Source organism: Piliocolobus tephrosceles, chromosome 9, assembly GCF_002776525.5.
Source record: "Piliocolobus tephrosceles isolate RC106 chromosome 9, ASM277652v3, whole genome shotgun sequence".
In the NCBI taxonomy this organism is placed as follows: Eukaryota; Metazoa; Chordata; class Mammalia; order Primates; family Cercopithecidae; genus Piliocolobus; species Piliocolobus tephrosceles.
Window position 1 is genome coordinate 36,113,077 of NC_045442.1, and position 14,525 is coordinate 36,127,601.

At 51.4% G+C, this 14,525-nt stretch overlaps 3 protein-coding genes across 6 annotated transcripts in view; all 3 read right to left on the reverse strand.

The window, feature by feature from the left end:
- The window catches only part of HOGA1 (4-hydroxy-2-oxoglutarate aldolase 1), a 28,863-nt gene extending 19,516 nt beyond the window's left edge, over nt 1–9,347 (reverse strand). Inside the window, exon 1 of one of the 2 annotated variants that reach the window (XM_023206344.2) lies at nt 8,790–9,347. In XM_023206344.2, coding sequence (XP_023062112.1) covers nt 8,790–9,000 — 211 coding nt within the window. In that variant the 5' untranslated portion in view covers nt 9,001–9,347. The remainder of the gene's footprint in view (nt 1–8,789) is intronic. The other variant, XM_023206343.3, reaches the window with a different exon arrangement.
- On the reverse strand, nt 2,774–4,447 carry C9H10orf62 (chromosome 9 C10orf62 homolog). The gene has a single exon (XM_023206345.2). It carries the CDS (start codon nt 3,808–3,810, stop codon nt 3,139–3,141), a length of 672 nt encoding a protein of 223 aa, XP_023062113.1. The 5' UTR covers nt 3,811–4,447; the 3' UTR covers nt 2,774–3,138.
- A 495-nt stretch (nt 9,348–9,842) lies between the features above and the next one.
- Nucleotides 9,843–14,525, reverse strand: part of ANKRD2 (ankyrin repeat domain 2) — a 13,421-nt gene continuing 8,738 nt past the window's right edge. For all 3 annotated transcript variants that reach the window (XM_023206324.2, XM_023206325.3, XM_023206323.2), the window contains 5 exons: nt 13,078–13,176; nt 12,617–12,715; nt 11,296–11,394; nt 11,007–11,105; nt 9,843–10,148 (listed from right to left, as the gene is read on the reverse strand). In XM_023206324.2, the coding sequence (XP_023062092.2) occupies nt 9,999–10,148; nt 11,007–11,105; nt 11,296–11,394; nt 12,617–12,715; nt 13,078–13,176 (546 nt within the window). In that variant the 3' untranslated portion in view covers nt 9,843–9,998. The remainder of the gene's footprint in view (nt 10,149–11,006; nt 11,106–11,295; nt 11,395–12,616; nt 12,716–13,077; nt 13,177–14,525) is intronic.

Below are 14,525 nucleotides of genomic sequence, written 5' to 3' on the forward strand. Positions count from 1 at the left end.
GCACGGTGGCTCACGCTTGCGATCCCAGCACTTTGGGAGGCCAAGGCGGGCGAATCAATCACAAGGTCAGGAGTTTGAGATCAGCCTGGCCAACATGGTGAAACCCCGTCTCTACTAAAAATACAAAAATTAGCTGGGCGTGGTGTCAGGCGTCTGTAATCCTAGCTACTTGGAAGGCTGAGGCAGGAGAATCGCTTGAACCCAGGAGGCAGAGGTTGCAATGAGCCAAGATTGCACTACTGCACTCTAGCCTGGGCGACAGTGTGAGATTCTGTCTCAAAAAATAATTTAAAAAATAAATAAAAATAAATAAAAAATTAGCTGAGCGTGGAGGCATGCACCTGTAATCCCAGCTACTTGGGAGTCAGAAGCAGGAGAATCGCTTAAGCCTGGGAGGTGGAGGTTGCAGTGAGCCCAGATCGCGCCACTGCATGGTAGCCTGGGTGACAGAGTAAGACTCTGTCTCAAAAAAAAAAAAAAAAAGTCCAGGAGTGGTGGCTCATGCCTGTAATTCAAGCACTTTGGGAGGCCGAGGCAGGGTGATCACTTGAGGTCAGGAGTTCGAGACCAGCCTGGCCAATGTGGTGAAACCCTATCTCTACTAAAAATACAAAAATTAGCTGGGCGTGGTGGTGCACTGAGGTAGGAGAATCACTTGAACCCGGGAGGCGGAGGTTGCAGTGAACCGAGATTGTGCCACTGCACTCAAGCCTGGGTGACAAGAGTGAAACTCGGTCTCAGAAAACAAAAACAAAAACAAAACAGGCTGGGCACGGTGGCTCACGCCTGTAACCCCAGCACTTTGGAAGGCTGAGGCGGGCGGACCACGAGGTCAGGAGATCGAGACCATCCTGGCTAACACGGTGAAACCCCGACTCTACTAAAAATACAAAAAAATTAGCCGGGTGTGGTGGCGGGCGCCTGTAGTCCCAGCTACTCAGGAGGCTGAAGCAGGAGAATCATGAACCCGGGAGGCGGAGGTTGCAGTGAGCCAAGATGGCCCCACTGCACTCCAGCCTGGGTGACAGAGCGAGACTCCATCTCAAAAAAAAAAAAAAACCCACAAGCTGACTGCCATGGTTCCCCAGACACACTGCACTTCCCTCCCTCTGCGCACTTGCTTGTGCTCTTCCCTTCTGCCTGGAACACCTCCCAAATTCCGTGAGGGCCAACAAGCTCAAGTCTGCTCCCCAGCATTCTGTTTTCCTTGCCCAGTACTCGCCTTACTTTGCCTGGGTGCATTCTGGCCTCCGATGTGGCGCCTAGCATAGGAATTTGTTGTGTGAAAGAAAAACAAGTTCTTTTTTTTTTTTTCCTGCCCTGGTCTGTGGCCAAACTTGTTTGCACGATGTAATTCATAACCTCCCTCTGAAAGAAATTACAATTCCTCAGTGAGCTGAGATCGTGCCACTGCACTCCAGCCTGGGTGACAGAGCGAGACTCTGTCTCAAAAAAAAAAAGTACAGGGATTTTCTATACATCCTTCACCCACCCTCCACCAATGATAATGTCTTACCTACCTATAATATGATGACCAGAACCAAAGAATTAACATTGGTACAATGTCATTAACTAAGGACTTTATTTGAATTTTGCCAGTTTGAGTCTGAGGCTGCAGTGAACTGATATCACCACTGTACTCCAGCCTGGGCGACATGATGAAATCCCATCTCTACTAAAAATACAAAAAAAAAAAAAAATTAGCCAGGCATAGTGGTGTGCGCCTTTGGCCCCAGCTACTCGGGAGGCTGAGGCATGAGAACCGCATGAACCCTGGAGGCAGAGGTTGCAGTGAGCCGAGATTGTGCCACTGCACTCCAGCCTGGGCAACGAAGCGAGACTCTGTCTCTCTCTCTGTCTCACACACACACACACATACACCAAAAAAAAAAAAAAAAAGAAAAGAAAAGGAAAGAAAAGAAAATAAAAAAGAAAAAAAAAAATTAGCCAGCTGTGATTCCACACACCTGCAGTCCCAGCTACTTGGGAAGCTGAGGTGGGAGGATTGTTTGAACCCGGGAGGCAAAGGTTGCAGTGAGCCATGATCACGCCACTGCACTCTAGCCTAGGCGGCAGGAGTGAAACTCTGTCTCAAAATAAATATATATATATAACAAGAAAAAAAGGGAAAAGAAAAAAGAAAAGAAAACCAAGATGATCAGGATAAATAGCTAATGCACGCAGGGCTTAATACCTTAGGTGACATGTTGATAGGTGCAGCAAACCACCATGGCACACGTTTACCTATGTAACAAACCTGAACATCCTGCCCATGTATCCTGGAACTTTAAATTAAATTAAATTAAAGACAAACAAACAAGAAGACAGTGTTGTGCCCACTCAGTAGCTGTAGACCTAGGTGGTGGGGAGGTACTAACGTGGATCCCAAAGGGCCCCGGAAGGCGGGTGGGGCCAGGGAGAGAACTGCCTTGTAGGATGCCACATGACTTGAGAACAAAGATAGCACCAAGAGGACAGGGGCCCTCATTCCCATCTGGCTTAGTTAGCCTCCTCTGAAAGCCTGTTTCTCCTGCAAGCCCAATACCTGGCTGCTCCCCGGTTCCCTGGCAACATCAGGTTGGTGGTGTTGAGGCGTCTGGAGGTGCCCCTTTTCCAGAACCTGAGACCAGGGTAGCTGTTTCATAGAGCTTTAAATCAGGCCCAGTGAAAAGGTCCCAGGCCGGGGCCCACACGCAGAGGACTGCTGGAGAGGGAGCCACCTCCCTCCATCCTGCCAGACCTTAGGCTGCCCACAGAGCCCCTGGAGTCAGAGTGAAGGCACACAAAGCTTTATTGGCTCCGTTCCAGGCAAGGACGTCAGTGTGGGGCTCTTGCCTGCTCCCATCTGTCTTCCCTTGGTGGGTCTTCAGGGGCCTCAGGGTCTGTCTCACCCGCGCTGTGTCCTCCCAGCTCTCCCTCCAACAGGGGCCATCTTCTGTGGCAGACCACACTCATGGAGTTGAAAGGGCCCATGATCCCTGTGGGGAGCCTAAGAAAGTAGGGATTTGGGTACAGCATCTCACCCTGGGCTGCATAGATGGCCCCATAGGAGAGAAAACAGACATGTGTGTGAGCCAGCCTTGCTGGGGGCAGGGGCATCTCCATCCGTGGTTAGATGGCTTCCAAGCAGTCATAGATCTAGTGTCTGCGGTTGGGCAGGCTGTGGCTCTGGTGGCTCGGGTGGCCGTGGTGACTGTGGTGACTGTGGCCATAGAAAGTGTGTGTGTGGTTGGCACCAGCTATGGTGTTTTCCCGCTGGGTGAGGAAATTCTTTTGCAGCTTCATCTCCACTTCCTCGAGGGCCCTCAGCTCGTCCTGGTTGATGTCCTTGGACTCCAGGTGACCTGAGTGCTGGTAAGCTGTGGCCCGCTGCAACATGGAGTGAGCCAGGTGCCGCCCCTGGGTGTCGATCTCCTTGGTGCAGGCAGCCACAGCGGCCCACGTGGCCTCATCAGTGGATGGGGCTTTTCCAGACTCCTGGTGGATCTCTTGGATCACTGACGGCCCAGATGTCTTCTGCCTGCTGGTGAAGGATTCCCGGTGCAGAGCGGAGCCCACTTCTCCGTGCCTCGTGGTGAAGGTCTCCATGTGAATTGTGGTGCTGGCCTCTCCACTCCCACTCTCAGTCTGGGTAGCATTGCCACTGGTGCTGGCGTTGTTGTTGCGGGCCAGCTTCTCTTCGGAAATGCGGCTAAAGTGAGATTTGATCCAGCTTTCATTCTTTGCTTTATGGGATTCTGGTGACTTGTCCTTGTCTGGTGGACACTCAGAGGTTACCTTTCTTCTCCTCTTTTTCTGAACCCACAGCATGAGACCTCCACCTCCTAGCAAGAGGGCAGTACACAGCACCACCTTGCATGATGGCTGCTGGATGAGCTCCAAGAAGGTCTCCAGGACCCTACACCAGGCAGGCAGAGCTAAGAGCACACTGGGCGATCTCTGGTAGTATGGTTCATGCTTGAAAGGGCAGGCTCCCCAAGGATGTCTGGTGGGCAGGCCCCCTGCTGCACCCTCCCTAGGTGCCCCCTATCACCTCAACAATGAACCCCATTGTGAGGAAGGCAGTTGGGGGTGGGGTGGGGAGAGTGGGGTGGGGAGAGGCTGCAGCATCCCTCGTGTCTAGCCTGACATGCATTGCCTGAGGCCTGGGTCCTGCCTCCTACCCTGATAGCTGTCCCCAAGCTCAGTGAAAGGGCCGCTTCTCCGATTCTGAGTCCTTCTGCCTTCTGCTTGGAACCCATTCTACAACTTAGGCCTTTGTATCTTCCAGTCTTTGGTTTCTCTTTCTCCTGATCTGGTGGTCCCCGGGGGCAAAGGATGCTGGTCCCCATGGCAGAAGGACCCCCTTGACGAGGCTGGTATCCATTCCTAGCCATCTGAGACCAGAGAACCCTCCATCCAGGGCCCATGTCTGCTGCCAGCCTGGCATAGTCCATCCTCATTTGAGCCCCTCACCCCTCTACAGGGCAGAGTTCAGAGGGAAAAGAACCCAGGAAGAAGCTCATTCTGGAATAACTAACATGAGGTCACAATGGGCTGAGGGCGGGGAGGCAAGCAGTGGGCTGAGAAGGCAGAGTGGACAGGACAGGAGATTTCATTGGGTCTAGATTCCGGACGGTGGCTGCTACCTCTTGCCTTAGTGATGCACCTACAAACCTGGAATTTGTCCCCCCATAAATAGGCATGGTTCGGGTTGTGAGCAGCTGAGCTTGCTGGCAAGGCTTTCCATAGGTGCAGACAACGAAAAGCCTAATTAATCTCCAAGGCCTCTCAGGGTATAGACAGGCCTGGGCCACTGTATTTTTTTTTTCCCTCGAAAGCATCTAGCCCATTAAAAAAAAATAAGAAACGCCAAAATGGGGTTGTAAAAATTGTGATGCTTTAAGCAAAATATTTTCTTTAATAGAGTAATGGTTTTAATATATACAAAATATTATATCATTGCAAGAAAGCATGGTCCACTCTACATATGGAAGGAATAGGACGCAAGCATTTTATGGAGAACCTCATCTTCCCAGTCCTGCTGCACTAGTCCTGTGGTTGGCCACTAACCTCATTTGGAAATAACAATTCAAAGTCCATCTTTGAGGGTGTTTATGAGTGTGAGTTCAGGGCCATAGAGCCCTTCTGTAATGACCCCCTCCTCTAGACTACGGTCATAACTTTTATTTAAAAAGAATACTCTTGGCCGGTGCGGTGGGTCATGCCTGTAATCCCAGCACTTTGGGAGGCCGAAGCAGATGATCACAAGGTCAGGAGATCGAGACCATCCTGGCTAACATGGTGAAACCCCATCTCTACTAAAAATACAATATATATATATATATATATTAGCCGGGTGTGGTGGCAGGAACCTGTAATCCCAGCTACTCAGGAGGCTGAGGCAAGAAAATGGTGTGAACTTGAAGGCACAGCTTGCAGTGAGCCGAGATCACACCACTGCTCTGCAGCCTGGGAGACAGAGCAAGACTCCGTCACAAAAAAAGAAGAAGAAGAAAAAAAAGAATACTCTTTATTCAAATAATCAGTACGAATTAGCGATGCTAAAAAGATTTTTTTAAAAAGAGCTACACAGGGCCGGGCATGGTGGCTCATGCCTGTAATCCCAGCACTTAGGGAGGCAGAGGCAGGCAGATCAGTTGAGCTCAGGAATTTGAGACCAGCCTGGGCAACATGGCAAAATCCCATCTCTACTAAAAATACAAAAAATTAGCCAGGCATGGTGGTGTGTGCTTTTGGTCCCAGCTACTTGGGAGGTTGAGGTGGGCAGATTGCTTTAGTGCCAGGAGGCAGAGGTTGCAGTGAGCTGAGATTGTGCCACTGCATTCCAGCCTGGGTGACAGACTGAGACTCCATCTTAAAAATAAATAAATAAATAAATAAATAAATAAGAGGCCCAGCACGGTGGCTCACGCCTGTAATCCCAGCACTTTGGGAGGCTGAGGCTGGCAGATCGTGAGGTCAGGAGTTCGAGACCAGGCTGGCCAACCTGGTGAAACTCCATCTCTACTAAAAATACAAAAATTAACCAGGCGTGGTGGCAGGCACCTGTAATCCCAGCTACTCAGGAGGCTGAGGCAGGAGAATCGCTTGAACCTGGGAGGTGGAAGTTGTGGTGAGCCGAATTGCGCCACTGCACTCCAGCCTGAGCAACAGAGCGAGACTCTGTCTCAAAAAAAAAAAAAAAAAAAAAAAATGAGAGCTACAGAGTTTCAGGGAGTGCTTTCCAGAAGAATCTCTAACTCTTCACTGATTCATCCAGGGCAGCTTCCCACCTCCTATTTATTTATTTTAATAGAGACAGGGTCTCACTATATTGGCCAGGCTGGTCTCCAACTCCTGGTCTCAGGAGATCCTCCTGCCTTGGCCTCCCAAAGTGCTGGGCTTACAGGAGTGAGCCACTGAGCCTGGGCCCCGTCTCCTCTTTAGAGGACCTTTAATGGCTGCAGGAGGCCCTTACAATGTGACATATTCCCTCCTCGGCCTGAGTGTTGGGCTGCAAAATCTACCTCAGGGGCCAGGACAGGGCAAGATAAATACAGATGTCAGAGTGAAAGTTGTTTGTGTCTTCCTTCCTGGGCATTTTGGCTGTGCCCCAGAAGCAGGGAAGGGACCCTCTATCTCTGACAGTGTTCTCTGTGACAGTGCCTTGGGAGGATTATATTGACCCTGTGGCTAAGAGCCTGAAGGCTCAGTTCCTATTCTAAAATGAGGAAACTGGATTTGAAAGGTTAAGTGGTTTCCCCAAGGTCTCTGTTAACTGGCAGAAGTGGCAGGATTCTTGCCCAGGTCCTCTGACTCCAGATGCTGGGCTCTTCCTACCACACCCCGCTGGCTCTCTGGTGTGTGGGTGAGTGATCAGATGGGAGCTGGAGCCAGCATAGGTTGCAAGGGAGACAGACAAGTGGGTATGTGCGGCCCACGGCCTGCCAAATCCACAGAAGCCTGTGCTCCTGGGCACCCCATGCCCTCTGCAGGAGTGGGTGGGTAGCACGGAAGGGAGGGTCCAGAGAAGAGTCTGGGGGTCTCTGTGGATTCTCTGCGTGGCAGGCAAGCACCAGATGCAAAGTCCACCCTCCCCACCCTGAACTAGAGCGTCCTTGAACCTTGAAGCTGAGTAAGGTCTTCTGCTTAGAGGCTCAAAATGCTTCTCACTTCAAGAGAACCAGGATCTCACCAAACCTCCAGGCCCCACGAGCCAAGCACCAGCAGAAACTTAGAGTTGTGTCCCTGCTCAACGTGGGCCTCCACAGGGCATTCATCGTCCCCAAGGAAGGGGCACATTCCCTCAGTACTGAGCTATGAATGATCAACGTGTCCATCAGGCCAAGGGTCATAGTCACCAAGCAGCTTTGCCGCAATGCCAATCGCACTGTCATTTTAATCATTATTACCGTTGGAATCAGTACCTTCCAATGCATATTACTCAACAATTTATAGCATGCTTTCAGTTGCATTCTCTCAGAATTTTTTGTTCAACCATCCCATAATATGAGCATTATCACTCCCATGTGTCCGATAGGGACAGCAATCATCCCACACTAAGTCAGTGCCAGAGCTGTGATTTTTTTTTTTTTTTTTTTTTTTTTAGATGGAGTCTCGCTCTGTCACCCAGGCTGGAGTGCAATGGTATGATCTTGGCTCACTGCAACCTCCGCCTCCCGGGTTCAAGTGATTCTCCTGCCTCAGCCTCCCAAGTAGCTGGGATTACAGGCATCCACCACCATGCCCAGCTAATTTTTGTATTTTTAGTAGAGATGAGGTTTCACTATGTTGGCCAGGCTGGTCTCAAACTCCTGACCTCGTGATCCGCCCACCTCTGCCTCCCAAAGTGTTGGGATTACAGGCGCTCACCCAGAGCTGTAATTTGAAACCAGAGTCCACGGTCTACATGATACTGCCTCAATAGGAGCCACACCATTCCCAAAGCTGACCAGACACTCTGTTGAAATAGTGTGGCCTAGCAGCTCCAAAGGGTTTATAATGAGAGTCAGTGAAGGAGTAAAACGGAGCATGGGCCATGCAGTCAGACGAGGTGCAAATCTCAGCTCAGCTATGTTAGCTGAATGACGTTGGGCAGTGACCATGTTACTCTGAGGCCCGGACTCCCATCTGTGGGATGGTCCTATAGAGAGCACTACCTCAGAGGATTGTGCGGTAAGGAATGGGGATGGGCGGAGCAGGGCAAGCAGGATTTGCCATTTTCTTCTACCTTCATTTATTGTACCTGGGACTCTGTTACATGTTGAGTGTCGCAAATATCATCTGGTCCCTAACCTCAGAGTGGGGGAGACCTATGTGTAAAGAGAGACAGGATCACAGGAGCCATAACAGGGAGAACTAATTCTGGCAAGGAGGCTTTGTCCAGAAGAGAATGTACAAACAAACTTTGGAGGGAACTGGGACTGTGGCTGGGCTGCCACGTGACCCCAGCCACATGCCCTCACATCTGCACTGAGAGACAAGGTTGATAAGGACTTTCACACCCATTTTCCAGTCCAACCCCAGAATCACTCTGGGAGCTACAAAGGCACATTAACAGTTTACAGCTGGGTAAACTGAAGCAGGTGAGGTTTAGCTTAAGTTTACAGGCTAGCAAGGAGCTTCCTGCCTGTCTCCTGACTCCAGACCAGTCTCCCCTGTTCCTCTCCAATAATAAAATGACCCACTGAGTACCAGACTATCCCTGGACAGCTTGACAGAGCCTGTGTACCCTCCCTTGGTCTCTGGTTAAAGAGAATAGGGTCACTCACATCTCCCCAACTCCCACAGAGGACAGCCCCGCTTACCTCGGAAGGGGAAGGTGCCCAGTTTGTGCAGATTCTCCTCCAGTTTCCCATAGTCCACCTCTGCAGTGGCAGTGAAGGGGGTGGTCACAGGGGGGTAGATGCCCGCAATGTCCACCTTCTTCCCCTCCCCTGAGGCCCAGCCCCTCACATTCCTGGACAAGCTCCTGCTTAGTCCCTGCCTCACAGAGGACCAGACTTGGGGACCCAGCATCTCTGCAGGAGGCCTGAGGCACAATTGGTCTATGTCCCGGAGTGAGACTTAGTTTGAACTCTTTCTAACCCCCTATTAATGATCAATGTGTCTAGTTAAAAATTTGCGGCCTCCCTGACTTGTGGCCACTGGGGCAGGCCTGAGCTGGGTGTCCCCAGGGTCAGGAGCAAGACCTATAGGCCCCAGGGGGCCCTCTTCCTTCTGGGTAGCAGCTGGAGAAATGCCACAACCCAGTGTCCCTCTGGCCAGACGTAGGACTGGTTTCTGGGATCCCAATTCTAAAGGGTATCTCCAGCAGGATCTGGGCCCTCCTCCCACAATTCCCAGCCCCAAAGCCAGAAGCCTAGCCAGGTTTCCACGGGCAGTTGTGAGGTTGGTGGAGCTGATTGGCTGAGCAGGCCCTGTCCTGTGGGAGGCGTGGCAAGGCTGGGCAAGAAGCTGCCTATGGCCGGCTGTCCCTCCCCTGCCCTGCTCCCTTGCCAGGCTCCTCCTGCCAAGGCAGCCACGTGACAAGCCTGTGCTAGCCACAGACAGCCCCACAGGACAGCAGTCACCAGGAAGGGGGCCCAGGATGAGTGTTTTACCGTCAATCCATGCAAGGGCCAAGCCTGGCCCTAGAGACGTGGGAAGGGGCAGGAAAAGTTGCGTCATGGGAAGTTGGGACGTGGGAAGGGGCAGGAAAAGGGCAGGGAAGAAAGGAAAAGAGACCACAGTAAAGCAGCTGCGGGGCTGGCTCAGAGGGCCAATTAGCTCCCAGTTTTCCTCCTCCCCAAGCCAACATTTGCCCCCAGTCTTCCTTCATTCCCAGAGATTTCAGACACAAATGGAAATGAACATCGCAATTAGCAAAAACAGCTTTTTTATTGTGGTAGTTTGTGGGTGCTCCTGTATCACGCAGAAAAAAGGCTGGGCCCTCCGTTAGCTCTGAGAGTCATTCTTAGGACCCTCTGGCTGCACACAGAGAGGGGCTGGGTAGCTGGCTGTGCTGGGGCACAAATTCACTGGGCTGGCACGGGCTGAGGGGTCTCCCGCCCACTCTCATCAGGCCCCTCCAGTCCGTTATGCTCAGCCCCCGGCTCAGGATGCTCCAGGGCGTGCCGGGTATCAGTCTGCCACAGCTGCACCAGGTCCGTGGGGGTCTTTCCTGCCTGGGGTGGCGGGGCGGGCGGGGGCAAGAGAAAATCTGTTCACTCTCCTGAAGGCTTTCACAGAAGGTACCTCATCGACACCACCCGTGCTTCTCAAATGGGGGCAACTGGCTACGTGTGAAGATACTTTTGGTTGTCACACTAGGGGACAGGGTACTACTGGCATCTAGTGGACAGAGGCCAAGAATGCTGCTTAAACATCCTACAACACATAGGACAGTCCCCTACAACAATCACCCAGCCTGAAATGTCAATCATGCTGAGGGTGAAAAACCCTCATTTATACCTTCTCCAGATTTTCCTGCTTTTCTCATTATCCCCTTAGCCTTTCTTGAGCCCGAGGGACTCTCCCATGCCCTCCTTTTGTGAATGCTCTGGGCCCCAAAGAAGAACTTGGACCAAGTGTTCCCTAGTCCAAGGTGTTCCCTGGGCATCTTCCTCTTCCAAGGACTTCCTGCCTAGATCCTAAGAAAACTCAAAGACCACAGGAACTGACATGGAGTGCTAGGAACTGTCATGCCAGCCGAGTGCTCGGTCCCTTCCAGCTCTGGCCCTTCCTGATTCTGGCCTCCTTGGGCCTGTACGTGAGGACCCCCTCTGGCCTAACAGGGGGTCTTTGGGAAGTCCTCTTGCTGCCCCTCCTGCTGTCTCTCTGCACTTGCATTCTGGCCATAGACACATATAGAGAATGGGGCGGGCAGTTGGCATGGTGCTCTGGAAGAGGACAACTTTACGTACTATGGTGCTGGCTAGAGCCAGTGATACATGTCCAGAGGCACGGGTTGCCCCAGGGGCCTGGACAGCCCCTGCACTGTGTGAGTGCTCACGCCAGTGACTGAATCGGGGGAATGAGCTTACCAGGTTCTTGGTCATCATGTCAGCCCCATGCAGGAGCAGCAGTTTGATGATTTTGTAGCGGTTGAGCCTCACGGCATCATGCAGGGCAGTATCCCCTTCCTAGAGTCAGAGTGGCACTCAGCATGGCCCTTGTGGGCAGTGGGAGGGGGCAAGGGTGATGGGAGGTGGGCTAGAGACCCTGCTCAGGGCCAAGTCCTGAAGGCCCCAGGAGGAAGGACACCACCTGTAGGGGCCTGCAGGCTGCCCATGCACCCATGGCGGGGTGAGCAGCGGACAGGCTAGCACTCACTCTGTCTCTGGCATTGATGTCCAGGCCCAGGGATAGAAAGTGCTCCACAATCTCCACGTGCCCTGTCCGAACTGCCACGTGCAGCGGGGTGCTTAGCAGCTGGGTGGGAAGAATCAAGAACTGCTGGTTGACAGGGTCGGAACTATGGTACCCCTGGGGAGCGGGGGCTGTCCTAACTCCAGCTTAATCCCTCTTCCAAGTCCTAGTGCCAAGGCCTGAGCCCTGGAGGGGCAGAGAATGGTACAATTTCCTACCATCCTATCCGATGGCCTAACTCTAAAGACTTAAATGCCACTTCCTCTAGGAAGCCTTCTATGATTCTCCTCTCACCCAGCTGCTCACTCTTCTACCCTTCTTTTTTTTTTTTTGATGGAGTCTTGCTCTGTTGTTTTTTTTGATGGAGTCTTGCTCTGTTGCCCAGGCTGGAGTGCAGTGGTGCCATCTTGGCTCACTGCAAGCTCCGCCTCCCGGGTTCACACCATTCTCCTGCCTTGGCCTCCCAAGTAGCTGGGACTACAGGCGCCCACCACCATGCCCAGTTAGTTTTTTTTTTTTTTTTGTATTTTTAGTAGAGATGGGATTTTACTGTGTTAGCCAGGATGGTCGCAATCTCCAGACCTCGTGATCTGCCCGCCTTGGCCTCCCAAAGTGCTGGGATTACAGGTGTGAGCCATCGCGCCTGGCCCTACCCTTCTTTTAATAATCATAATAGATGTCATTTATTGAGAGATGACTATGTAATGGATATGGCAAAAGCTTACAAGACATTTGCCTTATGTTGAACAAATAATTCATTTACATATGTTTTCCCACCTAATCTACACAAGAACTCTGCAAGACATTTTACAGATGAGGAACAGAAGCTCAGAGGCTGTCACTTGTTCAAGGTTCTACATGAAAGAATGAATGAATAGAAGGATGGTGCATAAATAAATGAATGAATGAGGGGATAAATAAATGGAGGAATGAATGGATGAATAGTTAGGTAGATAGAAGGATAATGGCGGAGAACATGAACAAATCATGCATCTTTTGAGTGGTCCTAAAGCCTCCAAGACAGTGAGTCTCTTGTTCTCCCTTCTTGTCTGCTCTTCCTGCTCCTATCCTCAGATGGTGGTTCCTCAAGGGCCTGTGTGGATGGCAGGGACCAATTCGTGGGCTGGGAGGCCCAGTAGGATACTGTTTTAGCTTCCCTGCTCTGCAGCCAGAAACCAGACTAGCTCACTACCTTCCTGCCCCCTGGGCTTTCCTGCCCTCGGACCCCCGCCTTCCTCCCCACAGCCACCCCAATATCTGTTGCATCTGAGCATTGTTGCCTCACCTTATCCCTCACATTGGTGTCTGCTCCTCGGCTTTGCAGAAGTTTCACCACCTCTAAGTGGCCCCCGCGGCAGGCCCAATGCATGGCTGTGCAGTCCAGCTAGAAGGAAATGATGGGGTCTAACTACAGAGCTGCAGGGAAGAAAGCATCTGGGGGGAATTGACTCCAGCCAGAAGGGCAGAGGGATATCTAGCAGAAAGGTACAGGGAGCAGGCCTGGGCATGGGCAATGGGCCAAGTGGAACAAAAGAACACTCAGGGCCCATCTGGTCCAAGCCAGACTCACAGAGGATGCTTAGGGAGGAGAAGGGGCTAACTCAAGGTCACATAAGCCACTGAGGTGGAGTCTGGCCCCTGAGCAACCTGTTTATGCTTCAGGTTGGCACAGGTGTCAGGGAGAGGGTATCTGTCAGTGCTGGACACACCTCCTGTCTCCCACTGAATACCTGCCCTCTCACTCACCCGATCCTGGAAGTCCACAGTGGCTCCACTAGTTAGAAGCTTCTCCAGGATTTCCACGTGGCCTTCCAGGGAGGATCGGTGCAGTGCTGTCCGACGGAACTGTCGCCAGAGAGGCTGTCAGGGCCTGGCCTCTGGCTCCAGGCCTGAGCCCATCTCCCACCCAAGCTGAGGCCCAGGCCTCCCCCACAGCTTGATTCTCACCCCTGTGCTTGGCCCCCATGTTTTCTGTGTTCTGCCAGCTCCCTTATGCTCTATCCAGAGCAGCCTGGGAGCCCTCTGCCCCGGGGAACCCGGCCTTCTCACTGCCTGCCAAGCACATCAAGCCGTGCCTCTACACAGGCGGTTTCCTCTGCCGAGCATGACTGCTTTGCCCTCACTTCCTGGGAGTGCTTCATGAAATCTGCTATTCCTTCAAGATGCAGCTCAAATGCCATCATTTCCTTGAAACCTCTAGGCCAGGGCTTCCCTAGGGCCCAGATAACCCTTAACTGTGAGAGTGTGTTTGAGGGCAAGTCAAGTCTTGTTGGACTCCCCAAGTGCCTAGCACAAGGCCAGAATGAACAGGTGACACTGATCACTGATTCCAAGAAAAAATAAACTTTTCCCCTTCTCCTTTCTGCCTTGGACTTTTGAAACGCTCAAGCCACAATATCTTTCCATATTCTCATGATCCAGTTACAGGCCACTGTGAGTATCTTTCCATATTCTAATGATCTGGTTACACGTCAGTCTCCCCAAGGAACCAACCCTGGCCTGTTTTATTTATTTATTTTTATTTTTATTTTTGTATTCTGGCACCTAGCATGGCGCTCAGAAGTAGGAGGTACTTGGACAGACTGAAAGGATTAAGACTTTGGAGTCTAAAAAACAGGACATGCGGTCCAAGTCTACAATAATGTAGACCAAAGGTGGAAAACCACTAATGTGCCAAATTCCAGGATATGACAGCAAGAAAGCACCCCAGAAGTGTGAAAGAGGCAGTTTCAGGGAAAACAAAAATAAGTATGATGGGTGATGAGAAATTTAGAAAATATGGCTGCAAGGGGCCGGACATGATGACTCATGCCTGTAATCCCAGCACTTCAGGAGGCTGAGGCAGGTGAATCAACTGAGAACAGGAGTTCGAGACCAGCCTGGCCAATATGTTGAAACCCTGTCTCTACTAAAAATACAAAAATTAGCCAGGTATGGTGGCGAGCACCTGTAATCCCAGCTACTCGGGAGGCTGAGGCAGGAGAATCACTTGAACCTGGGAGGCGGAGGTTGCAGTAAGCCGAGATCACGCCACTGCACTCCAGCCTGGGTGACAGAGTGAGACTCCATCTCAAAAAAAAAAAAAAAAGAAAAGAAAAGAAAAGAAAATATGATTGTACAACATTGTAAATGTAATTAATACCACTGAATTGTACACTTAAAATGGTTAAAGTGGAACATTTCACGTTATGTTT

Coding starts and splice junctions, on each gene's coding strand:
- C9H10orf62 (XM_023206345.2), bottom strand. CDS start 3,810: ATGCTGTGGGTTCAGAAAAAGAGGAGAAGAAAGGTAACCTCTGAGTGT.